A 27910-nucleotide genomic window follows, 5' to 3' on the forward strand; every position below is an offset into this window, starting at 1 on the left:
GTTTTTTTCCTGTTACTATAAGTCTTGAAAATATATTAACAATTTATATAATTAGCTGGAGAAGAGTTTGTGGGGTGGTTTGTATGTTGGGTTGTGTTTGTTTGGGGAAGATGTTTTTTGGCAAAGCATAACAGTGAACATGAGGAGTATAGAAACTGAAGACAGCGTGTCAACAATTTGGATAACAAAGCATTATGTCCGTCTGTAGTGATGCCAGCAGCTTAGAGTTTAACCACTGGGCCATAAGTTCTTCCACACTTAATTTTGTCTGTTTCTTCTCAGCATTAATTTTTAATTCTTTCTGTCAGTCCAGCCACGAAGGTGCAAGTCATACTGGCTTTTACTGGGAATTTTGTCTCTAGGAGGGTTTTTGTATGTGGTAGTGGATTGGTTAGAATCACTTGACTTTCAAGCTTTTTTATTTCAATGGCATATAGTTTTAGGTGGCTAATTTTAAATTCCTAGCTCAAAAAAACCTGACCATCTAGTCTGTTAAAATTATAAAGTCTTTCATAAGGATTTAAAATCATTATGCTATCTGTTCAGCTAATGTAAGTCAAGGAAACTCGATTGATTTTAATGGAGTTACTTCAGTTTATACCAGGTAGTCATCTGGCCAACTATGTCTTTTTGTGATAAGGACAGAAAATGGCAGAATTTAAATCTATCCTGGCTGTGACAAGTGACTGGAAATCCTGTGGTAATGATGGCTGAGGAAAAATTAAAAAAAATCAGATGCTGAAATATCCTTGCTCATACACTTGTGATCCTGCTCTTTTTTCCAGATAGCATACCCTTTCCCGTTAGAAAATTTCCAACTTGTGAGTTATTATACGAAGAAACCACTAGGTGCCACTGTTATCCAGACATCAGGAAAAGGCTGTCAGTAACATTAAAAACAACATGAAAGCCAATGCACCTAAGACCTTTAACTAAAATTAAAACTTCAGTGTCTTTTCAACTAAATAAGACTGCATTAAGGTTTTTGATATGATTACGTTTCTAAAACCAAAGACACTAAATTGATGCACATTGACAGAAACCTGCAGAAAAAACAATTTGATTGCAGGATGCATATAGATCAAAAAACAAGACAAGTATACAAAAGGTGCTATGCTACCTTGAAGACCTTATGGATTACACCTAGGATCATAAGGTAGGGTAAAAGTCTGCATTTTCAAAGTACATGCAGCTCAACTATATGGTGTGAATAGCACTTCACTGGTAGACATTTTACAGGAAATACTTGTTTCACATCAAGTTTGAATTCACATTCCAAGCCATACCTGAGGTTTGGCTTGACCCACTGGTATGTACCAGAGTTTTCATTCAGGCTAATTTTCATCACTGTCATGACCTTCTGAAAGCTTTCCCTGCTAAAAGAAATTGAAGTCCTCTATTTTGAGGAACTGGATCAGCTAGAGACAGTCAATTGCATGTGCTTGGGAGTTGTGAATGCAAATATCTGGCTAACCTGCACAATAGCTCATTCACAAAAGATGAATCTCACTTATTTAACTTCAGACATCTACAGTGTAACTGTTTACATCTATGTCAGTCATAATGTGGAGAAACTGTCATTTCCTGAGTATGATTCATCTAGCCTATTTCAGAAATCACCTTAGCATGAGATGAACCTCAGAACAAGTTTAGATCATTAGGTAAGGAGTTGAAGTTTACACTGAAAGCATCTTGAGTTATGTCAGATTAATCCTACCAAAGTGATTTTTCAGTGTTTAATTTTCAGTCAAATATGATGTTTTGCTTTTGTTCTTTCTACAGCCATTAGACTTTGAAACAAAAAAGGCTTATACCTTTAAAGTTGAGGCCTCCAATCTTCATCTTGACCATCGATTTCACTCAGTGGGTCCATTCAAAGATACTGCCACTGTGAAGATAAATGTGTTGGACATGGATGAACCTCCAGTTTTCAGCAAGCCTATGTACACAATGGAGGTTTATGAGGATACACCTGTGGGGACCATTATAGGTGCAGTGACAGCACAAGACCTTGATGCTGGCAGCAGCTCAGTTAGGTAAGAAAGCTTTTCCTCCTTCAGTAATTCTCAGAGAACTCAAACTGATGCTGACAGTGAGATTTGGTGGTTAAGAGCCGAGTAAGAAGGTATAAAATGTTCCAAGTCTGTCACTGTAACAGCTAACTGATGGTCTGAAAAATATTGAAAAGAGATTCTTGTTTGGGTGGGTTATCTGGAAAAATACATGAAGCTTCTTATCATATAGATCATGTAAGTTACTATGCACTGACGGGACTTCAGAGATGGAGTGCATAGACTAAGGAAGTAAAGACATTGTTTTGCCTGGTGTCTGGGGCTTCCACAAAAGTGGCTTTGAAGTACAATACTGAAAAAGAAGGTTACACATATTACTTCTGTGTTATATCTCAAGGGGTGACAGTGAGCACTGCCCTTTTCACAAGAACCACTTCCTATCTACATATGGCAAAGAATCAATTTTTTGATAAATAAATGCTACATCTGTCTTAGCTACAGCTGTGAGGATGTGATTGCTTACCAACATCATTGTGTTCAGCAGACTTCAGCACAAGTAAAACCCTTAGTTACTGGTATAGCTTATTTTCCCAAAATAAAAGGAACAGGGGAGCTGTTATAAAAAATGTATTTACAGTCACATTAGAAACTATGAAGTGAACCTTACTCATGTACCAATAAGGAAGCTCCTGTGTGGACACAGTCTAAGGTGTAGGCAATCATTACACACACTTCCAGTACCAGTTCATGCTGGACCTACCTGACTTCAGAAAGTATTTTTATTCCAGACTTTCATGAGAAATATTCTAAACATAATGGAAGTCATCAATCTTTAAATATTAATGTTTATCAAATGGGACCATGACAGAACACGAGAATGTAACTACTGTCTACCAGGTGCATAAAAATTCATGCGTTTTTGACTAGAAATTCAATTGGACTTTTTAATCCATCTTTGTTAATTATGTGTATTTTGACTCAGTACTTATATTCTCAAAATAAACATGCTAGATGGTATGTTGTAATAATACTTTAAAAAATTAACATATAGCAGTGACTGTGTTTCTCCTGCTTTGTCCACTCACTGTTAGTTCTTGCTTAAAACTATTACTAATGTTTCATTCACTACTTGTTTTTTAATACATTCTTCATTCTTTTCTTATACCAAAATGTATTTGTTTATGAATTTGTGACACATTGTTTCCCTGACAAAGGATCAAAACCTTCGCTAACAAAGATTGAAGTGAAAACCTTTTCCTTGGTGGTAGCCTATGATAATAACCCTACTGAAGTCAATATTCTGTTGAAACCATACTTTCTTGCAAGCAGATAGCAAGCCTTTAATCACATTGTTTAGCAGTTTTTCATATGACAGCAGAATGCATAACCACTCCTCAGTGAGTTTTTTATTTTATTTCACAAATTCTCCTAGGAGACTCAAGGGCTCTAGTTACTGATCCTGTACTTGCAACTACACAAGAAAAATCGTCTCATGATGGTTTCTTCACAGATTGCACTTACTATAGTATCGAATCCTAAGCCGTTTTAAAGTGTTCATGTCTATCTTTTTTAACCATGAAACCAGTACTTTGGTGTCTAAATACCCATCTATTATAAAATACCCTTACAGTTTTGTCTCACTGATCTACTTGCTGACCCCTTACATCAACAAAGTACAGAGTGCTCCCAGACTCACTTCTAATAAACCAATTCAGCTGGTTCCTGCCCAGGGAAGCACATGAGATATGTCCCAGTATTATGAATTTCTCAGAGGGACCTGTTTCTACCCTCAAGTAAGCCACACATTGAATTCAGTGGATGTGGGAGGAAGATAAGTTGCTTTAAGGAGAGGGATGTGCTCCAGTAAGCCAATTGACCTACTGGGAAGATTAAGTTGGAAACCTCCCCATACAGCTCTCTCTTCTGGCTTTCTAAGATCACTTACTTGTATCAGTTTTCATGTTTCAGTCCTGAAATCTCTTCCTTAGCTCTTGTTTACCTGAGGATATATTTGGTTCTCTGTATTCAGCTTGATTTCTAGCTCTCTAAATTCAATTATAAGGTTCTTACTAATTTATCAGCAATCTGATGATACTTTTATTCTCTGGAAGAACCTACCTGTGTCCAAATGCTGACTAGTCCAGGCACAAAACCAAATTATATGCAACTGTTAGCTACTCATGTATAATTGTTCAATATTCCATAAGTTTTATATACTTCAACTGAAGGAAAAAAAAAAAAAAAAAAAAGAGTGCATGACTAGAAGTTAGGAAAACATAAATTAGCTTGAAAGAGTTGCATGTGATTACATGTATCTTAACCAGTAATGCTTTCAGCTGTTTGTTTAAATTCTAGATTGTCTCATAGATGCAAAGAATGCTCTATCAATTTCATTATGCTTCAAAGAAGAAGTCTGAGCATCTGAGTACATATGCCCGCCAAACAAACACAGAAAAACAAATAATGTTCTTTGTAGGCAACAGCCCATACAATTTGCTGGATGGCACAGTTTCTCTACAGATTCATTCGTTTTCTCTGAAATGTTTTCCTAGAGCAGTTTGGACATTAAGATGCCCATTACAACAACAATAAAATCAACAATCTGCCAAATAATAGATACTGGGATAAAATCTGCACTGTATGGAACAGAAGGCAAAACTTTTGAGAACAAAGCAGGCTAGAACAGTTCATATGAATGGAAGCATCACTAGTCACAGCAACCAAATCCATGTTATCAGACAAAAACTTTAGCTCTGTTACGCTAGTCACATCAGGAAGGGGGAGATAACAGCTAAGAATGAAGACTGGATTCAGTTGTTTGTTAGAAAAATATTTTTCTGGAAGCCGCTGAAAATGGTGAGGATTATATTATTTTTCTCTTTGTCCTGTTACTGAAATCAAGCTTTTGGACGTGTCAGGAATTTTAAAAGGTTTGTTTTATGAAATATGTGTTAGAGATATTTGTTAGAGGACTTGAAGTGAAAGGGCACAGAGAACACATTCAGTAAGAAACAGGAAATTAAGCTCAAGGAGAAAAGGGGCCACAGGTATTCAGCACCTGCAAGGGTGACTGGCTTTTAAGCTGCTTTGGAACATTACCCCAGTTCACCTAATTTTCAAACTGTGTTAAATCTGGAGTTGATGTCTCTCAGGAGTGCTATTTTGCCTATTCCCATTTTATCCATAATGCTGCAAGAAATGCTCAGCATAATGTTAAGATGAAGTCCTATGTACTTTGTGGCCATTAAACATCCCAAAGCACTTCTGAAAAGAACAATGATCTCATGTTCTTCTCAGACTTCACTGGTTTATGATGGTTACAAGGTGTCTGGGAGTTAAAAAAAAACAAAAAACCAACAGCCAAACAAGCACCTGTATTACAATGTATGTAATTTGTAAAAATGCAAATGGTTGTAATAAAAGTATTTGTGGTAAAAGGAACTTTAGGACTTCCTAAAAATCACTTTTATATGTGTACATACAGCATGAATGTTAAAAACAGCTGTTTGTTTGAATTATGAGAAAGTGCAAATGGATGGCAAGACTGAGTTACCTGCAATATCTTCTAGAATAGTGAGCTTTATCTAACAATGTGTGTGAAGTTCAAAAACTTTGCACTGATACCTTTGAAGTTGTAAGAATTCCTTGTAGGTGATCCTCTGGCATAAAGCATGAAAGAATTATTGTCCCTGATGTGAATCCCAGATATGACTCCAATTACAATGAGCTTCATACTCTGTGTCACAACACTGCCCTTCAGATCTTCCCTGCTTGACTCAGGAGATTTGCCTTATGAACAGCAAGAACCACTCAAAGCAGCAAAGCTATGGAGACTGTGCATTTTACTGTCTAAGTCCAGTGTCATGCAACCATGATATTAAAGAAATAAAAAGTCATGTGTACTAGTCACAGGTCAATCCTGCTGCCCTCACTATCTTGAGGACAAGACTGTGTTCCTTGCATGTGCTTATTTGTTTTCTGAACTAGTTCACAATGATCCAAAAATTTTCATAGATAGGTTCTGTATTCCCAATGCATATTTATCATGTAAAAATTAAGATAATACAAATAATAGATTTCTTTCTGAATCCTTAAACGCTTTAAGTGAAAGCACTGACAAGATTAATTAATGTTAGATATGTGACAGGAAAGTGCTTGACCTTTTTTTGTGCATTCACTTTATGAATCCGCTTTTTCTTCAGAAAAGAAAAGTCCCATCTTTTGATATCAAAATATATCTTAGACTTGTAAACTTACATTCATACATAGAAGGACTGGAACATCTACTTTCAGCACCTTAAGCCTCTTTATTTAATATCAGATTAAATGACAGCTATTTTTCTGTGTATGTTATCACACTGGAGGGGAACAAGATGCTTTGCCAGTTGGTTTTACACAGATGGTGGGCCTCAGAAATGTTGGTTCCTTTTTAGCTGCTTTGGTGAGTTTTGTACAATTCTTGCTCTGTTACTTCCTATCTGTTTCTTTTGCAATTTTAGCTCTACTCCATCCCTTGTGTTTTACTGAAGTCGCAGTCTCCTCAACTACTTTCAAGACCTCTGTTCCAAGTTTTAATGTATCCAGGCTAACCCATTCAAATCCCTTCACCAGTACTTCTCAGTTCCCGCTGCATATCCCTTCCTATCTTTTTCAGTCCTCCTCCTAGATCACTGTTTTCTTGTATCTCCTATGCTCTGGAAGTTTAACACCAGTCTCCTATTTCACAGTCCACCTTTCTTTTGCACACAGCTGGTTTCTGCCTTTTTCTTCCTGAACCATATCCCATTAGCTTCATAGTGTTCAGCTCTATTGCCTTCCTTTCTTCTGCTGATGACAGACATCTTTTTTGATCTCAGTGGTTTGATGTATTCTTTTCTCTTTGTTCCGGTTACTTTGATCTTCTTTCTAAAACTATAAAAAGTGAGTTTCTATCCCAACATTTTCTCTGAATTCCAAAGGGTACATTTGGCTGACACATCTGGTCTTTCCTCACCAGCCTCCCTAATTCCCAGTCTCATTTGGCTCAGTGATCACTCAGTTACTATATACACAATGACATCCCCATCTACCTACCTCCCAGCAATGCTGGAAATTATGTAAGGTAACAAACTCTTACTTCCTCCTCTTACTTCTCTCTGACTTTCTGACTCTTTTTCTGTTTGTTTTCTTCTCTGGCTGCTAGACTTCATCTTCATGACCTTAGGCAATCACATCCTTCCACTCTATCGTCCTCTGTCTGTAAGTTCTTCCCCAGACGATCCCATGTACTGCTCTAGGTTTGAATAAGCTGGCTTTTTTCTCAGCAACTGAGTGGTTTTAAGGAACTGAACAGAAAGGTGACTTCTCTTCAAACACCAGGCAGAAAAATCTTTCTCTTCTGTGTATAAACTGTCTTTCAAAAAGGACTGTTTTCTTGCAGCTTAATGAATTCCTGCTCTTCAGCAGTGTCACAGTAACTGACCGTATTTTTCTACCTAACCTTTACCGTGAAGCAAGATGTGTATAACAAGTTATTATGGTAATCCCCTTCATGGTAGTTTAAATTACTATTTTTCATTTCAAATTTGCAATGGATTATGTGCACACAAGCAGACCATTAGCACAGCTCAGCTGACAAGTGACTTGGTTGTATTAATTCAAGAACTGTGGTACTTTGGTTGCAGTGATCAGCTTGGAGCTACTACAAGTAGCCATTACAAAAACAAACAAAAACACCCAACAACAACAACAAAAAAAGAGCTGTTTTGTTTTAACCTTAATCTTAAATCTATAGAATTAAGGCTGAAGGGATCACACACCATTCTTTAGTGGGCAAGGTAAATGTACTTATCACTCATTAGCCCTCTGTGATGCTGCAGCATGTTTCCTGGCACCAGCCAAAGACTTGAGCTGAAAAACCCTTCTTTGTCATTGTGGAGCACATGTAGACTGACTTTTGCATCTGTGTGGGTTTTCATAGGACTGGCAGGAACATGGAGCAAAGGTGAGTACTTTCTGGCAAAGTCAGAAAGCCTGCACTAGAAGGAAGTCATTTGACATGCATAAATTTTCCTAGATCAACTCCTGGAAGCACTTGCAAAAATGAAGTGGTATTTACTATGTCCAGCAAGTAAGAAACAACTGAAAACAATGTTTAAAATCAAGAGACACCAGTAACCTTTATTTGTAGCCAGTAATTCATCAACTTACTGAAGCTTGTGAAAAACAGCAAGTGATCTTCAGTTGGTATATGCTGTAAAATGTCAATCAGGAGTTTAGAACTAAAATAGATGTATAGGTCCAGGAAGCTTGTGGACTATGCCTTTCAGTGAATGACCTGTTTGTGAGGGAAGTGGATGCTGAAAATCAAGAAATGTGCATTCAGCTCCAAGGCAGAAAAGAATAACTTGGCAGGGAAAGCTTTTAGATTAATTGAGAATGGCTAAGAAGCCAGACTGAGGGGAAAGGAACAATATGACCATTATAGTTCTGGTTTACTTCACTGCACTTGTACCACCTGGTGATGTGATTTTACAAAGCTGGTTCGCATCCCAGAGGCACACAGTGTAATTTTAGTCTAGCTCAAATAATAGCCTTCCTGATTTCTGATCAAGGGCTCTTATTCCTCATTTCTCCACGAATGGATTTCTCAAGCATTCTAGAAAGCAATTGTAAGATTAAAGCAGGGATTTAATGACTGCAGCCATATCACCTGAATCTGTGAATCTCTCAGGGCTTCATACTAAGAGAATTGCAGGTGGTCAGGACTTGAAAAACAACATCTAAGGAAAACTTATGTGCTACAGGAAAACATGTTGGTTGGTTATTCCACACCAGGGTGCACAAAGTCAAACCTGAAACCATCTTCGTAGTGTAAAATCAAGCTTCCCAGCATTTTTAATTAAATCAGGATGCGTACCACTGACAGGACCAGAGGCAATAGACGCAAACTGAAACACAGGAGATTCCCTCTGAACAGCTGGAAACACTTTGTCTGGGTGACTGAGCACTGGCACAGATTGCCTAGGCGTCTCCCTCTGTAGATAATAAAAAAAATCCATCTTGACACAGTCCTGGGGAACTGGCTTTAGATGGCCCTGCTTGAGCAGGGGTTTGATCACCTTCACAGTTCACTTCCGACTTCAAAGCTTCTGTGATTCTGAAAATTCCATCTTTTCTAAGCTGAAACAGATTGTGACAAATTATGACACAGGATCATCTAAGATGTCTGGATGTGAAAAAGGAGCAAAGATAATCTAAATGCAATGCTGATTTTCAGTATGTGCAAACAAAAATACAATGATTAAAAAGACTACTGTCAGCATTCATGCAAATAATATGTCTACAGATTTATAACAACACATTAATCTAGGCAGTAAATCTGAAAATAGTGTGGAGGAAATACAGCACAGAAATTCCAGTTCAGGTAAGAGAACTAATTTTAGAGGCAAATGATGGGGCTCAAGCCAGATTATCAGTATGTAAGGGAGAGAAAGAAAGTGCTTATCCAACAACTTTTGCCTCATGAAATTCGTAAAACCTTTGAAAAGGTGACTCCATACTTACTTATATTGATCTCTGCCCATTCTGGGTTCCTTTGTACACATAGATGATTGAGGAAGAGAAATGAAAAAGGAAAATGCAGCAGCTCCTACAGTGTCAGAGTTCTCGTGAATAATCTCTTACTTTATAAGCAGCTCACCAGATCAGGTTCAAAGCAACAATGCATTCTCCAGAATGTCCAAACAGACTTGACTGTTCCCTCTTGCAGATCCATCTGATAATCCAAGTGAATCCTAGCTGATGATCTAAGTAAGCAAAAATCCTCCACTACATGCTGCAGTTTTGTCTGGAGTCACCATAATTGCTGTTACTTGTTTTTTTTTTTACCTCAGCATCAGCATTTTACTTTAGCGTTTTTCTGGGGAAAAATCTGAAAGATCTATCCAGATTTTAGTATCCAAAAGATATAGAGCAGAGCTAATATTTACATGATGTAAAAGCAAAGCAAACAAAGATTATTCCTGTTAAATTTATACCACTAGGCCAGCACTCCTTTATAGCAGCTTTACTCCTTATTGCCCTAGTACTTTATCAGAAGACAAAACACTTCAGGCCAGGCATGGGAAGAGAGGCCCAAGAAGCATTTCTGTCTTATCTCGTGGTGTTTACGTCAGGTAAACCCAAGTGCAAAATAAGTTTCAACTTCTGTTGAGGCTGAATATTTGATGGAGTCATCACATCTGTTTTCCCCCTCCAAACTTTCTTAAGGATTGGGAGGGGCCCACTCAGTCTCATTTGCTCCCTTTTCGTACTCAGTCTGCCGACTGAGATACTGATACGCGCTCAGATGTCCATCCCAGCATGCAAATCTTTCCCCATCTAAAACCAGCAAAGCAGGATGCTCTCCTTTTCACCAAACGTGAGATGCACCCTCCAATGCCTAGGTGCCTCTGTGAATGTGGGTGCCAGGTCCTTCATGCTATGGGCAGGATAAAAGTAGAAAGAACAGACCATGGACAGCAGTACAGAGGTCAAATGTACATCCTTCAAAATCAGGGCAAAGTAGTATTCAGGGCCTGTAATTTGTGGTGCTGGTAGAGAATGTGCTCTGCTACTTTCCCACCATAGCAATATTGATTGTTAAGCCTGGAGTGAGGGGATTAAGTTTAACTTGCCTTCTACTGCTGCTCATAGTCTGAACCACTGAGACTTAATTAAACTACAGGACAAAGCTTTCCCTCTGCCTGGTTGTCTTGCAGTTCTCCCTGCTCAATGAGGCAGGAAAAATTATGTTAAAACTGAATAAAAACAGTGCATTTTCTAAATGACAAGGGCTTTTGATAAGATACTCAGCTGGTAATGATAAATGCAGAGCAGACAATGGAGCTGACTGATCCGTTTGATAAGCAAATGAACAAAACCTTTAAAAGGAGAGGGGGGAAGGAAGCACAGTAATCTGCACACAGGCAGAACTGGCAGTTTGGAAGGGCTGAAAACTGAACTGCAGCACATTTTATTTCCTTTATTACCTAGTGTGTTTTACTAAAATTCTTATGTAAGATTTATAAGGCTTATGAAAAGTTTAACAGCTTCCCCCAATTGACTCTGACTCGTTAGAGTCTGGCTGTCTGCATCCACTACTTCCCTGTCAATTAATTCTGCATGATGGTCAATTTTCTTCAAAGGAGCAAAGTGTAATTTGTTTGCACTCATAGTACTCATTCCAGATCAGGTAAGCTACTGACTGCTAAATTCACTAATCCTTCATCCTCCTGATTAAAAATACAGAAGCATGCAGCCATGTATGAAGGACTGTGAACGCAGTCACATAGTATGCAGAAAACTCAAACTGTGCTATTTTTTCATGTGGGAGATCATGTGTTACATGAAAGGCATGAATAATAATATACACAGGACATTCTGACAAGAAGTTTTTGTTCCTTCTCCCACCATGTAGCAATTCCACCTGCCCTTCTCTAAAGTATCACCTGCATCTGATATGCAGTATAGACAATATTCATTTTGGAAAGCCTGGAATACAGCTCACAAGATATCATTCCTAGAAATTATAGTGCTGAACTCCTTTGAAAAGTGGACATGGAAGTACAACAACTTATTTAGGCTTCTATAAAAATAATCCAAAAATTCTCTGCTTTTTAAGTAAAATATTTTTACATATACAAAGCTATCCTAACACTAAAAGACTAGAAGCATTACTTCAGTGGCATTTTCAAAAACATTCAGCTTGGACTATTAGAACAGCTTTACCTCAGTGCTAAGTACTTTCAAAAATCTCTACAAGATCATAAAGAAATATGGCATTTTGAGTGCAATAATGAAAGAAAAGTCATGGTAAAACCGTCCACTTCACCTGGGACAGCAGCTCAAGCCTTTCGATGACTGCGTCTGACTAGGCGCTTAGGAGACATGTTAAGATTTAATGGTGAAAGTTAGATAGCAGTGAAGGCCAGTGCTGGTTGCTTTCCACATTTCAGATACAGGTTGATTTTGTTTGTTAAGGGGTTTTGTTTGTTTGTTGGGTTTTTTCCTTCATTCCTAGTATCCCCTGAAATAAAAGCAAAACAAAACATTAAGTATTGAGATTACTGTGTATCTGCATGGATAGGGTTCTTCTGGGGTCCAACTGGTATCCACAGGATTACCCAAAGGATAAGATCTGACAGCTGATCAGTCAGGGTTTCTTTTCGTTTGACCTCTAATGTCTCAGCTATGTTCTGAAGATATTCAACAAAGGTACAGAAAGCTTCTGTTCCCATTAAGGGAGGTGGCTTAATAAATTATTTAAACACAGTAACAAAGAAAGACAACCTAGCAGAACAGTGCCTGCTGCTCTGGAACATTACCTCATGCTTTATATTTTTTGGTTAATGACAGGAAGATTTTACAACAAAACTTCAAATGTTATTTTGCTGTTGTTAGCATTATTTCTTTTTTGTAATAACTGTTAGTATGAATCTTTCAGATGATGCTTTTACATGACAGTAGATAATTTTGACTGGATTTACTTCCTTCAAGAAGAATATCACAGTATCAAACCCAGGGTGTTAAAACCAGGGGTTGTTCAGAAGAGAGGTCCTATTTCTTTTCATTATATTAAGAAATTTATTTCTAAAACTTTCTGGTATTAACAGAGTTTTATATTCAATATTTTTTATTTTATTAAATATATCTAATATTTTATATTTACTTTGTACACGTACAGCGCAGCTGTTGCTGGGCTGTACAATGTAAAGGGCACTTAAAAATTAAGAGAAGGAACCCTGAGGTTGTATTAACAGAGGGCAACATGAATGATATGCAAAGGCTACTGTGTGCTACTGTTAGGCAAGTAATATATTACACCTTATTTCACATTATCATGCTGCACAGAGGATAAAAAAGGATATTTACTATTGCTGCTCTTGTAAAACCTCATGAGGCATCATTTTTAAGTTAATAGAAAACCACAAGATTCAGAATCAAGGGTAATCTTTAAATGAAATGAAGGTATGAAAAAGAAACTAAGGTAACTTAATTCTGATTCCAGTTCTACAGCCCTGAGGAAAACCTTGGAAATCTAACTATCCTATTTAGCTCTAAAAGCAGATAACTCAGACAAATGTATCATTTAGCACAGGAAAATAAAATGTTTTGTTACATCTAATTATACTTCTGTCCTGGATTCAGCTGTAACAGCTATTTTTTCTCATTATTAGTAGCTAGTGAAGTGCTGTGTTTTGACCTTAGTCTGAGAACAATGCTGATAACACACCAATGTTTTAGTTGTTGCTAAGTAATGCTTACCCTGATCAAGGACTTTTTCAGTCTCATGCTGTGCCAGTGAGGAGGGGCATGAAAAGCCGGGAGGAAGCAGAGACAGGACACGTGATCCAAAGTAGCCAAAGGGGTATTCCATACCACAGCACGTCATGCTCAGTGACGTGGCACTGTGGGGAGTCACCCAGAAGGCCCAGGTGGCTGCTTGGGATGGGCTGGGTATAGGTTGGCAGGTGGTGAGCAATTGCATTGTGCATCACTGCTGGTTATTTTTTGAGTTTTTTCCCCTTCCCTTTTTAGTTTTGTATTCTCTTCCCTTGTTATTTCCCTTATAATTATTATTATTAGTGGTAGTAGCAGTGGTTTTGTATTATAGTTTAGTTACTGGACTGTTCTTATCTCAACCTGTGGGATTTGCATTCTTTCGATTCTTCTCCCCATTCCACCAGGAGCCAGGGGGGAAGAAGGGAGGGAGGGAGCAAGTGGCTGTGTGGTTCTGAGTTACTAGCTGGGCTTAAACCATGACAACTGGTTTGAACTTAATGGTTTCTCTAAGCATGCATGGTCAACAGGCAACTGCTTTTACAAATTCTTGATTACACCTTCAGCAGAATTATAGCAATCATTCCTCAGTCTTATCTGGAATGGAAGATATTTCCAGTAATAAGCAGAAGATTTCAGCACCTGAATTTGAGAAGAACAATAAAGAACTAGTGTTTGAAATATGTATGTATGCACATATGGTAGTAAGATTTTTTTTTAAGTTTTACACAATGATAACCCAGTGAACGGATCATCTTGAGAATTGCAGGAAGGAAATTTCAGTGGCAGGATGGGATTTTGGAGGACACAGAGTTGTTTGCATGTTTCACAAACCTCAACTTATATTATATTTTAAAATATTTGGAACTGCACCTAAGACCAGATTTGTAATTGAGTATAATCTGCTTATTGCAGGGGGTTGAACTAGATGACTTTTGAAGGTCCCTTCCAACCCAAGCTATTCTATGATTCTATGATTAATATCTTCCTGTTATGTATCAGAGTTTAGCATTGCAGGGACTAATAGGATTATTCATTCCATCTTTTTAGAATTTTTGTTTACTGCACAGTCTCTATTACTTTACCTGGTTTAGCTTTGCAGTACCAAGTGACAGATCTAGTACCATTCCTCTTATGTGCAGCATAATATACATCACTACCAGTAGGATTTTGCTGTCTAACATTAATTTCCCCATCTTAAATTTTCCCCTCCGCTTCTCTGTGCTGAACAAAATAAGTTTCCTTTCTCAGGGTTAAGCCTTTCAGCTATCTGTAGACCAATATCATGTCTCACTTTTTTCATCACTTATGTTTCTTTTTTCAGATTCCCATCTGTTATTTCTGATATGACGTGTAGTATTTAACTGTCCCAAGTTGACATGAATTCTGAATTTCATTTACGTGCAGTTCAATATTTAAATAAAACTTAAAGTGAACACAACTTAAGGTCATGTACACAAATAGTGGTCTATCACATTACAGAAAATTGCTACTTCCTCCCTCACCTTTCTTTGTAACATTTTTCTCCCCAAAATCAGTGTTCTATCTCACTAGGCACCAGATTAAGAAGTGTGCTTTACATCAGTAAAGGGTGAGCTGAGACAAGTTAAAATATTTCTAGAAATTACCTCTATTAAACAGGTTATTTCTTCTTCAGAAAGGTGGTTTTTTTTATTCTTTTAGGAAATGTTTATTTTGTACAAAGACACAATGACCAGAAGCCATTAACCTTCAAATGCCTAGTTTCCAGTTGTGCTGAACTCATATTGCCACTGTCATTTTTAACTCGAGGGTACTCCTTGCACTGAGGCACCAGGTAATTTAATAAGAAAAAGAGGAATCATTTACATCCATATCTTCTGAAGTCAGTCACTTAGCTATCTATGAGGATCTTGGCCTATCGATCTGGTATTTTACATGATACAAAATGTAGCCTTCAGTTACAAGAAAGAAATTACCAAGACAGTTACCCTTTCCCCCTTTGAAGTTCAGCATTAACTTTGTCTCACTGTTTTTATTGTTCCCATTTCTTCCCATGATCTTTCCCCCTCAAAGCAGAAAAAGTCTGTAAATTCTTTCATTCCCTCAATCATTTAAGATTCTTAGTCCAGAGTAGCTAATTTTTGTATATTAACATTTCATACATATTGCTCATTTGCTCTTTACCGTCAGAACTACTTTCAGTAGCAATTCTCCCAAAGCAGTCAATCTGAAATCTCTCAAGTAGGTAATATTAACCCAGTTTCAAGCACTAAAATACACAAGCTATTCTGCCTGGACAAGGAATGTTGCCTTTACCTCAGCTGACTGAATTGCCAAAGTCAAGACCTGCATCACAACCAGCTCCTCAAGTGTCTGCAGGGTCACACTAGCACTACCAGAGGTGCCTTAGTCCATCTGAGAGCTGCAGCTCCTCCTCCTCCCTGCTACTCTGAGAAGCCATGGGTCTTTTCAGAGCATCTGAGCAAGAATGCAGTGACCCAGTGGAAGAGCACCTTCAGTGAAACTAAACTTAAAAAGCAGTTTAGTTTTTTTAACTAAACTTAAAAAGCCAGTCAAAAAAAAACTACAGAAAGTGAAAAGAAAGATCTTGCTTCATTCCAATATGCTTCAGTTACAGAGAAAAGCATTAAGTACATACTGGAAATTGGAAAAAACAGTGGGTTGGAAAAGCATAGTTGAAAACATAGTTTCTCTTACAAATGATTCTTCTTTTTATCCCATCACGTCAGGAATTTTCTTACGTCTAAAATTCTTCAGTCCAGAGCTTGGGTTTGACAAGCTGTAGTTGGAGTAATTGGATGCTTTCTAAACTGGGGTTGCCAGTCAACTCATTCAGAGTGTGCACAGAAAATTTGTGGTTTGGTTTTTCTTAGATTCACCACCTGAGTCTGCTTAAGGTAAAATTTTAAAATAGAAATTGAAATACAAAGAGAATATTTATGGTGATGTAGGACAGATTATGTATGAAAACTCCATATCAAATACAAAAATTGAAGGAATGTCCTCCCTCATTTTTTGTGTTGTTTGAGGTTTTTTTGATTGCTTGGTTGACTGTTTCTTTGTGGTGTGTTTCTTTGGGGTTTTGGTTTTTGGTGGGTTTTTCTTAAAATTTATTTATTTATTGTTGTTGTTTTGTTTGGAGTTTTTTCTTTTCTTCTTTTAGGAGGCTGATCACAATTACTGTTTCCTACTGTGGAACAATGAAACAAAAGAACAAAAAGGAAAGCCAGTAATTAAATGTTAAACGTGTTTGCTCACTGAATTGGATGATTCCTTTCCATTTTCATGCCAGTTCCAACCAAACAATGTGCTTTGCTCTTTAAAATAATTTTCCATATGTATGCTGTTGCAGCAGGAGCAAGTTTGGTCTGAGTGCCTTTAGCTTAATAGCATCTTTAGATGCGTGATTCGTCATTCCCCTCTCTGCTTACTAAATAAACAGTGACAAAGGGTGTAGACAGTATCTTTTCTTCACTGTTCCTTTCAGCAATTTGGGAAGGTCAGAGCTCTTCTCTTTGTGCTTACCATCACTATACCATACCTACTGTCGGTATTTTATCTTTCTTTAAGGTTGAACCTGTAAAATTTTACTTCTGTGCCATTTGGATTTAATCCTCCCAGTCTAGCTTTAAAGCAATCTTCTCATCCTCTAAAATACACAGTTAAATATGTCTTACTTTGCTCATTTCCTGGCTTGAATTGCTTGGCTGTAATATCATGAACAAGTTTTAAGTACTGCGTATTCCATTGCAGATGGTCAATTTAACCATGTTAACAAGTGCTCCATCTATTCATCTTTCAGGTCCAGTATCAGAAAGAAAACTTCCGTAAGCAAATATTTTTAATCCAGATTTATGAGTCCCCTCATGTGTCTCACAGGCAGTGATATGGCAGAGCTAAGCAAGAATGTTGCTGCTTGTGCTTTTACTTTTTAGGAGTTATGAGTGCATACAGGCATATATAGGCAAGGTATTGCAACTTTACTCCTTCAATTAGTCTCTGACACCTTTCAGTGTAAAATAAAGTCAAAGCAGCTTGTCTGAGACCTGGATGCTGCTTCTCAGCATGGATGGATATAGCAGCTACATGAAAGTACAAGCAAGAATAAATACATTGGGCTGTCTCTGTCTCACCACAAAGGGCCATTGCATGGGCATACACAAATGCATACTCTGCGTTGTGCTTAAGCATCAACTAAGGAAAAAAAAAATGTTGTTATTTGTTACATGGGGTTATATTTCTGCTGCATTGTGTCACAACTGCTGTCACTGTCAAGACAGAACAACATAGAAAGACTTTGGCAAGGTTCATAAACTTTTGGTAAGGATGGATCCCTGGTGCTCCCAAGGCCATCCATGCTAGGTAGAAGTCTTCCACTCCACATATTTAAGACAAAAAAAACATCCTAAGTCCTGAGTTTCACAGCCTACTTAGCATACTTCCACCTTTCTTCCCTCCTGAGCATGTTGTCACACGTTTCCATAGCAGCAGCAGGACAGCTGTCCAGTTCTTTTATTCATGGTATAACAGCCTGAAGTGATTACAGTTTTCTGCTTGGCGGCTCAGAGTTCCTGTTATACTCACAAGGGTGATCTGATGACACTCATGCATTCAACAGTGCTTCATCAAGCACTCTACTATTTTCTATGCTGCAGCTAAAGTCAACACAGTCTTCCCCATTGTTTTCTGCTCTTCAGAAGATGAGCCATCTTTTGGGAGAATGCTCTATGAGATCCCATGAGCTACACAACAGCTTTGCCATTTAGTCAGGAATGAAAATTATTCTTGGAGCTCATATAAGGGCAGTTTGTCTTTATATTGCTCTGGATGAGAGTCTTACAGACTTGAATGTCATCATTTTATAAACCAAATATTTCCATTCTGTCTCTTGTATACTACTTGATGTACAAATATAACTATTCTTGAGAATATTCAGACAATGTTAGCAAAGATATATCCTTCCACACTTATGCCACACCTTCAATACAGTATTATATAATTGCCTTCAACAATATAATCTGGAATACAGTCCTCTGCTGTGAAGAATTCAAGGAGACATATAGTTCAAAGTTTCTTCCGTCTAAATGAATATGACCTTTATCAATGTCCTGGCACTCAGAACTACCTGACAGGCCTGCTCAGGTGCTCCTGAAAAAGAGTGCTGCTGTGTCCTATGTCAAGAAGTAAGTTCTACCTTAACTTTTCAAGGATGGAGCTGCCTTTTGGAATTAGTGCAGTTATCTATGATCTGTCTTGCAGGCACTCTGAGCAGTCAAACAAACCAAACTCAGTTTCTTCAAACTGCTAGACCTTGACTAGAAGATCTAGACAGCTGTCCTAATACCAGTATTTCAACTATGTTCCTCTTCTTATCACAATCTAACAAGAAATGGCGGGTTTTATGTCCCAGATACCTGGATTTATCTCTGGAAAGTTACTAATTTTTCTGGTTGGAAACTCTTTTCCCATTTCTTCTGTCCTCAAAAACATTTTTTGCAAGTAAAAGACAGAGCTCAGGCAATACTATTGCCCTTGGAAATATACTGTTGCTGTGCTGCTTACATTGGGCATCAGACTGTATGAAAGAGTGCTGTAAAAAGAAACTATATTTCTTTTAGAACCTATACCTAAAGCAATCTTTCATTGGGATATCCTCAAAATTCCTGTTTGAAAAGCAGCCATATGGGGTCCCATTCTGTCTTCTACTAAGCCTTACAGACTCCTAAAGTAGCTGGGAGCAATATGATGTCCAAAAGTGCTGTCTATAAAAGGATCTTCTGCCAGATACATTTCCACGGCTACTGCACATGGACAACCAATGAAAGAAGAAAGAATGGCTGCTTGTTTGTAGTTTACCAGTAAATATGTATTTTAGGCAATACATCTCTAACACTTCCTCCTACTCTTCCCTCTGTAGTCTAGTCAAATATATTGCTTCTTAGGATGAGAGGAGCTGAAATGACTGGCTGTTCCACCCTAACTTTACCATATGTGCAACACATGGCAAGAGAATGGAGGGATATTTTTAATGATAAAGCCACAGTCAAAAACAGAACAAAACCAGAAGCAAAAAAACCCCTAAAAACTAATGCTAAGAATGCTGGCATAATAGTTTCCACAGTGCTAATGCAAGCAAAGACAATGAATTCGGAAGAAATGTTACAGCTGTTTTTTCATCAAATTATTAAATTCCCATAGATTTCACTTCCACAAAAGCCAAGAAGAATTCTGCCGTTAGTATCAGCAGGAGTTGTTCTAATCTTGCAACCCTGATTGTGGACTTTGATCCTGCTGGTGCTTATGTTTAAGAGTAAACATACTGGGCTTGTACGTGTAGTTAATCACTTCTGTGAATGCCTGCAGATAGACTATGAGATTCTGATCCTGCAAATATTTGTACTTGAACTCAACTTAAAATACAACAGTGTTCAAACTGAATATATTTTCTGCAATTTTAAAGCCTCCTGATGAAGGAGGTTACCACCTACACTCTGCTTTGAACTAGGTCCTGTAGTTTCTTCATTGGCTCGTACTGTGTGTAGAGTACTTAGACAAAGCTAATTTTCCAAAGGGGAAAGATAAGCAAAGTTACTTTCTCATGCTTTGATCTCATTTATTTATGTCTGGTTTCATAATAATTAATTTTGGAAGAAATTATTATTAAACTATATATATATAAAATAACATAATATAATATATATGACATATATATAATTATTATTAAACACGCAAAGCCTGTGTCCTGGTTTAGCAGTAGCAGTAAGTTTTTCTGCTGGTGCAGTGCTGTGTTTTGACTTTTGGCCTGGGAACAATACTGATAAAGCTGATGTTTTCAGTTGCTGGTCAGAATGTTTACCCTGAGCAAGGACTTTGTGAGTCTCATGCTCTGCCAGGGAGGAGGAGAAGCCGGGAGGAAGCAGGGACAGGACACTTGACCCAAACTAGCCAAAGAGGTATTCCATACCACAGCACATCATGCCCAGGATGTAGAACTGAAAGTTCCTGGAAGGGCTGGATCACTGCGGGGTGGGGGCGAGGTACCGGTTGGTGAGCGGTTGTATTCTCTTCCTTGTTATTTCCTTTATCATTATTACTATTAGTGGTAGCAGTAGTGATTTGTGTTATACCTTAGTTATTAAACTGTCCTTATCTCAACCTGTGGGAGTTGCATTCTTTTGATTCTCCTCCCCGTCCCTCCAGAAGCGAAGGGAAGAAAGGTGTGGGGGGGGAAGTGGACTGCGTGGTTCTGATTTACAGCCCGGGCTTAAACCACGACAGCCTGAAATAGTAATTTTACTATTCCTGAAATAGTATCTCAGCGTAATGATATTTCTAGTAAATATATATATTTGTAATTTCTATTGTCAACCAAATTTTGAAAAATGAGATTGAAATTACAAATGTGGGTAGACGATATTATAGTGTTCAGGAAACGTGGCTTCTCAGCTGTGTAAAAGAATACATGCTGCCTTTTGCAAATAATTTCTGAGGCTTTTCAACTGAAGCAGTGAACTGGTAATGATGCCTGTCAATTGATGAAATTACCTATTTTATCTACAGATAGGATTTTCTTGTGATTTGGATTAGACAAAGTGTCTCCAAAGGAGCGTGGTGCTTTATCTGTGATTTTTTCACTACTCAACTCTTCCTGAGCTATTGGCATTCTTGGGTCCCAATTTGAGATATTTTCTTTGGGAGTAGTTCATATACCCCTTTCTACAATTGCTTCCTTCTACAGCAGTAAACACAGTATTTATCATTGCATTTCCTATACATTATTTTCATAAATCATACTAATCGGAAGAGGAAATACTAGACTTTAATCTTATCCTTAGTGATTTACATGGAATGAAGTGTCATAGGAATGGTCCTCTGGCCTTTATAATTTTCTAAATGTACTGCTGTTGAATGTAATTTTGTTCTTATTGCCTACTGTTTGCAAATGACTTTCTCAATTTCATCCTGCCTAGCTTTTGAGAAGCACCATCAAGGTATGAAGAGACTAACAATGAAAAGGAAATTATTAGCTGGTGGCACTGCATCAGCAAAATTATTATTCCATTATGACTACAAACAGTAGCAGCAAATGTGAAAACAGACGTTCAAATTAATCAGCATTTAAGGGAAATGGGTTTGGGATAATTATCAGATTGTTTTTAAGCAGCTATGTTTACAAGTGCATCTCTGCTGTTGTCCTTGCTAGGGGAAAATAGCAAATAAGTACACATTTTGAGGTTTGCATCTGTTCTGTGGTCATAGTTCTTGATAAACAAAGGCTCAGGAGAATAAAGAAAACCCAGTGGTATTGCCTTGTTACTCACAGCTCCAGTCAAAGTGGAAGTTTCCTATTTTTCCCAAAGTTAAAGAGCCTTTTATTCCTCCTATATATGTGGGGGTATAAGTGCACTCTTCTCACCTCCATACTGTGACTCTGCCAACATTCTTCAGGTGAGGGACCTTTGTGTAGACTGTGCCAACAGCGCATGTACATCCACTAGGACACTTCTTTACAAGCCCAGTGAGGATACTTCCAGCCTATTGCAGCTACAAATGGGTGTAAAGAGGCTGAATCTGATCCATTCTTCATCGCTATTCATACCTTTAGCACTATTCCACGTATCCTTTCTCTTTTCTCTCTAAGCCTATCTAGTGCTGTCCAAAGTGACTGGGATAAGTAATCAGGGACACAGAAGCTGCGCATCAACTTCTTGGAAGCTCAAAGTTTTCAAACAATCTCAACACCGGAAGTACTAGATTTTTATTATATACCATTTTCCCTTGAGCATTCCGACACTGAAAAAAAGAAATAAACAAATCACCCTTTACTGTCTTCTTCCTGCAAGTATTGTAATAGTTGGGAAGACAAAAAAAAAACCAACAACCAAAACCAGAAACAAAACCAAAAACAAAACTTGAGCCAGCTAGACTGTTGTTATGATAAATGAGTAATCTTTGCACATTTGCGTCTACTTTGTTTAATATTTTTCTCATACAGATACTTCATCGATTGGAAGAATGATGTGGACAGCTGCTTTACAATAGATGCTACTGAAGGAACCATTGCTACTAATGAATTACTGGATAGAGAAAGCACAGCACAGTACAATTTCTCTATAATTGCAAGTAAAGTTAGTAAGTATGACACAAACTGAATTAATATGCTAAAGTGGTTTTTTTTTCCAGAATGTAGTGCTCAGACATAAATATACTGTGAAGAATGCATATATTGCTGAAAGATTATTTGAGAGGGCTCAGTAAATATCACTTTGCCAGACTCACTATGAAACTAAGTGTGATGTTCAAAGAGCCCTTAAAGTTTTTCTAGTAGTGCTCATGTAGGCACAGCTGCCTCAGAAGCTGAAAAACATTTTGTCAGCAAAAAGAGCAAGAGGAGTTGTACAAAGGCCTTCCAATACTGATTTCTGATTTTGTAATTAATTCCATATGAAATTAGGTTAGTCAAATAACAGGTCTGTCAATCTGCTTTTTGAAGGCAAAAGAATTTGAAGACTAGTTCAATTCCCACACAAAAAGTACACTAAAACTGAGTCAAGATTTAAGGCCCTAAATGAATCAGCCTGTGCGCTGCAAAAAAAAAGCTCTTGTGCTTTCTCTCTACACAAGACTTTAAGCCTAACTACATGTTTTCTTTTCCTGTATGATTTGTGGTGGGGGTTATTTTTTAATCTCTTGTATTTGTGTCTTCTAAGTAGTTTCAGGGTCTTTTTTTAAATAACAATTCCCTTCTGCTGCTGTATTATGTAGCTGCTTTCTCCATTGCCATCCTTCCGTGTAGTATTCCTCTTTCACGATTATGTCAAACTGAAACTCTCATAGACATATACCACCCTTTGAATACAAGTCTTTGTATTCAAAGGGTCATTTAATGGCCACAGAAGTCTTTCTGTTGACATCAGTGGGCTGCAGAAGCAGGAAAATATTATATTTGACGAATTTCTGCTAAAAAAAATAAAAATAGAAATTCCACTTGTTTAGTGCTGATGTAGAAACACTGAAACTGCCATCTCTTATTATAGAAAAAGTGCACTGAAGAGTGTCTTACCATATACATGATTACCAAAGGAAAGTGGCCCGGTATTGCAATTAGTTGCATAACTTGCCTTAGGAATAGATGCTACTGTTACCCAAGTATTTCAACTCTCCATTACCTTACCTCTTTAAATTAAACACACTATAAGCTAGTCATAGTTTTATTAAGTTCTGTTATTTAAAAAACTTTATTGCTAAAATATGTATTTTGCTTTCTCAGTGTGAGACAGTAACAACAAAACCCCTCCCCTTTTAAACACATCCTAATGGTCATTCTGCAAATTGCCTTTTCTTGAACCGGCCAATTATAAAAAAACTCTGCCAGCTTTATCCCCATCAAATCAGAGATAAAACCAAATTAAACTAGCTTTGCCATCATTCTCCTGTGTGTGGAAAATGATGCCAAGGTCATGAGTAGGCTTACATAGACTCTTTGCCTGTGCCTTTGCCCTGGAGCCTTCTATGTCATTGTTCCTCTTGGTTCTTCTGTAGCTTCAAAATGAAACCGTGTATGAAACAGTCAAATGAAACAGTTGATGCTTGTATTACATTTTTTTCTCACAGCCACTAAAGTCTTAAAGTAATATTATGACTTTTGAACAATCACTTTACTTTTCAATGTTGTAAATGGCATGCAATTTAGATAGCGAAGTATAGCAGCGTGAAAATGATATATGTAAACGTTGAAATGGATGTACCATTTAGACTTTTCTTAGAAGCTGATAAATCTGAATATTATTAGCACTAAAGTACCAGAATTTATAATTTTTAATGGAATAGATTTCAAAAATGAGGCAGCAGAGAATTACAGTTCTTCCAGTATCATATACAGATTCTTTCAGTATCTGAAGGGGCCTATAAGGATGCCAGAGAGGGACTTTTCATCAGGGACTGTAGCAATAGGAAAAGGGCAATGGGTTTAAACTTAAATAAGGGAAGTTCAGGTTAGATATGAGGAAGAAGTTCTTTACTGTAAGGGTGGTGAAGCACTGGAACAAGCTGCCAAGTGGTAAATGCTCCATCCCCAGGTTGGACAGAGCCTTAGGTGACATGGTCTAGTGGAAGGTGTCCCTGCCCATGGCAAGGAGGCTGGAACTAGATGATCTTCAAGTCCTTTCCAATCCAAACCATTCTATGATTCTATGATACTTGATACTACCTTTGCTGACATTGCCTTTTATGGAGGGGGAAAGAGGAGGGAAGGAAGTCTTGTTCAAAAGACTGATTATTTGTGAATTTGTAAATAGTTTCATGTCCAGTGTCCTTGTTCTGCACTTATCTGACATATAAATATATGTGTATGTACTAAGATTATTCTTCCCTAAATTCCAGATCCTGCCCTGCCTACATTGCCTGGTACATGTTGGCAGCTTGAACAGAGGCAAAATTTGGACCCTTAGCAAACAGCTAATTATGAAATCTGCTTGTCCTTGGCTAATTGTGTCAACTTATACACTCACAGTCAGGGAAGGCCTGGTTACCCAGCAATAAAACAATATATGTTTCAAATGGACAGTACCTGCTGATTCCACATATAGGGAACTGTAATAATGGGAAATACTCAAGCCATGCAATGACCAACTCTGACCATGTCTCATTATACTGTGATCTTTATTTATAACCCTGAAAAACATCAGATCTGAACACTGTCTGGAAATCTGTCTACACAAAACAGCACAACTAACTCTTGAGAACATCTTGGAAGTGTACCCAGCATAAAGTGATGGATAGCCTTCAGTCATATTTAACACAAGATACCATAACTTTATTTCACCCTTGTTAAGAAGCCTGTCCCAAGGTAGAGATCTTTTTAAGTGGGAAGTGAATGATTGTTCTGCTGATGTGAAGATAATGACACAGACGTGAAGGCAGCTCAATGCAGAAGGTCCCTTACCCATCCAGAGAAATAAAGTCAGCCTTTATATAGAATTAAGTGCATGATCAAGGGCAGGATGTGTTCACTCATTTTTTTTTTCCCCATTTCACTTCCCTGTTTCACCATACTTCTTTTTGTTCCCTCACTATATTTCATTGTAGAGTTATTTTTCCTTTCTCAGAGTAAATCAACACCCTAGCAGCCTCCATGGTTTCTGGTTCTGCATATTTTTGATCTCACAGACTCTGTCCAAGCTAATAAATTAAACATGTCTTGCATTTGTTTCAAACACAAAGGCCAACTGGCATTGAGTAGTCTATTTCTCTGCCATTAAACACTCCTACCTTCCAAACAGATTGCTCACATATAAATTGATTCTTTGTGAGTGATGCCTCACCCATACTAACACCCAGCAGTTGTATGTGAATTGTCAAGACCATTAGTTGCCCCAGGCCAAACTGTGCCAAGGGCTGCTGTAAGAATATAATGGTACAAAAAATCACAGTCTAGTGCTCAGAAAGTCCCCTAGTGTGGTATTAAATTAGCTAATATGAGAATGTTTTTTGCATCTTACAAAAAAAGGAAATAGATAAGATGTATAAGATCTGATTTCTGCTTTCCCGTTCTCAAGGCACTAGCTAAAAGTTGAAAATAAATGTAACTATAATCTTTCCTGTCCGAACCAACTTAACAGCTCTCTAAGTCTAGGCCCAAATTTTGTGAATACTAAAGAAACCTCATCTTAAATCTCAATTTGGGGTTTATCTGCATACCATAACTGGGATTAAGGAATTACCAGTTCTCCTCGATGGTCAGTATCTATTTTCTTAGATATCTTGGATTTTCAAAAGTTTACTAGTCAAAGTGGTTTACCTATTTTCTACTACTGTAATATCCTTGAACCATGAAGAAGTTAATAGATGATGGTACTTCAGCAAAAGAAGAAAGCAAGGCTGTCGACGTCTTTACAGACAGGGAAATTGAGGAAAGAAGCAGATAACTAGTTTGCTTGCATCTTACAGGTAGAAACCTGAAATCAGTTTCTTAATTCCTAGGCTAATGATTTAACAACTTGTCTTCTTATCTGTGTAATCTCTGTTCAAAAGGCATGAGCAAACGTTTTCAGTGACTTATTTATGATACCAGCATACATGTTACTACTATGCTCACAGGGCTCAAAAAGGTACAATTTTGAGGCAAACAGCAAACAAAACAAAACCAGAAAAAATGGAGGTCAAGTCTGCAAAGTGGTATTTGAAGTGCAATTCTTCATCTTTGTTCTCATCAAGTATTACAGATCTTTGTAATGATATATGAATTCAAAGCTGTACACAATATCTTTGTAGTCTCCCTTTATATACGTGAGTATTTCAACTGGTATCAGGCAAACCATAAAGAAAATTAACCACATAAATAAAGTAAAATCCAGAAATAAGTCCATCTTATGCTCTAGAAATTCTGTTTACTTTCATATTTTATTTTTGTTAATCATTTATAAAAGGTAAAATTCTACCTTGCTAAAATACTTACAAATGAGATTTTGGCCTTCTAATATATCTTTCAAAGAATCGTAGAAAATAAATTGCAGATCCTCACTGAGAAATAAATGTAAAAAGTATACTCACATTCATATGTATTTCTAAAGCATGCTATCCCTTCATGATTTTGAGGGAAGGCAAAATGTCAGATTCCTTTGTTCAATACAGTCCCACTGTTTTAAAAAGCTAAAAAACTAATTTATGTAAGATACTTAAAAAATATATAGCCTAAAAATGCTTCTTAAAAAAATTACATGTGTAATAGAAATTGTCATCAGCTAATATCTGTTATGTCCATCATGCATAAATTTTAAATATGTTCATTCTTTTACTGTTAAAATATTTCTAAAAGGAAACAACATATTTTCATGGCAAGGCATTAATCTCTAATATTTTTGAAGAATGTATCCTGAACTCTTGTTGTTCACTGTTGTACCTTAAAATAAACACACAAAAACTAAAAGAAAACCTGAGTTACTGCATGTGAGTTGCTGTGTTCTTTGCAGCAAGCACTGCTAGGAGGGAATTTTTAAGTTAGACTGTTTCTGGAAATAACTGAGTGAACTTGGCCTACTCCAGGATTTTCTGACCCCTATATGTTCAGAGTTGAGGTTCTGCTCTCTACTGACTAAAATAACTTCTTAGTACTTTTTCATTTCTCGTTATAACAAGTAACTAATTCAATTGTGAGCAAGTGATCCAGATTTCTTCTGGCTCTTTGGGCTTCTAAAGAATCACGGCCTAATTCTCAGCTGCTAAACCAAACTCTGTCTTCATTCATATTTCACAATGCCTTTATTCAGAGACATTCTGCACATTATAGTTAGATATATTCGTAGGAAGGAACTACAAATACTATGTGATTTGGGTTTAGGGGCTTTTTTTTTTTTTTCCTTTTTTTAGATTCCAAGCTGAGTTTGTAGGATGGTCAGTTTATCCACTACTTGTAAGGTAAAGCACACTTCCACTTGCATCTGGTCCTACTTAACTAGGAAATCATTGGAGGAAACCTTTCGGCTTTAAGGGAAGCCTCTTGAAAACCCTGCACTTAATAGTTCCTGAGAACAAGAAAGAGATAATGTAAAATTTCTACAGTGTCACCATGAAGACACTTTACCACTCGCTATGTT

General features: G+C 37.4%; 1 protein-coding gene across 2 annotated transcripts in view; it reads left to right on the top strand.

The window, feature by feature from the left end:
* The window catches only part of CDH12 (cadherin 12), a gene marked incomplete at both ends in the record, with an annotated part of 182738 nt that overhangs the window by 142269 nt on the left and 12559 nt on the right, over nt 1-27910 (top strand). For both annotated transcript variants that reach the window (XM_080609777.1, XM_080609778.1), the window contains 2 exons: nt 1783-2036; nt 22312-22448. In XM_080609777.1, the coding sequence (XP_080465903.1) occupies nt 1783-2036; nt 22312-22448 (391 nt within the window). The remainder of the gene's footprint in view (nt 1-1782; nt 2037-22311; nt 22449-27910) is intronic.

This window comes from Psittacula echo (assembly GCF_963264785.1).
Source record: "Psittacula echo genome assembly, chromosome: 2".
NCBI lineage: Eukaryota > Metazoa > Chordata > Aves > Psittaciformes > Psittacidae > Psittacula > Psittacula echo.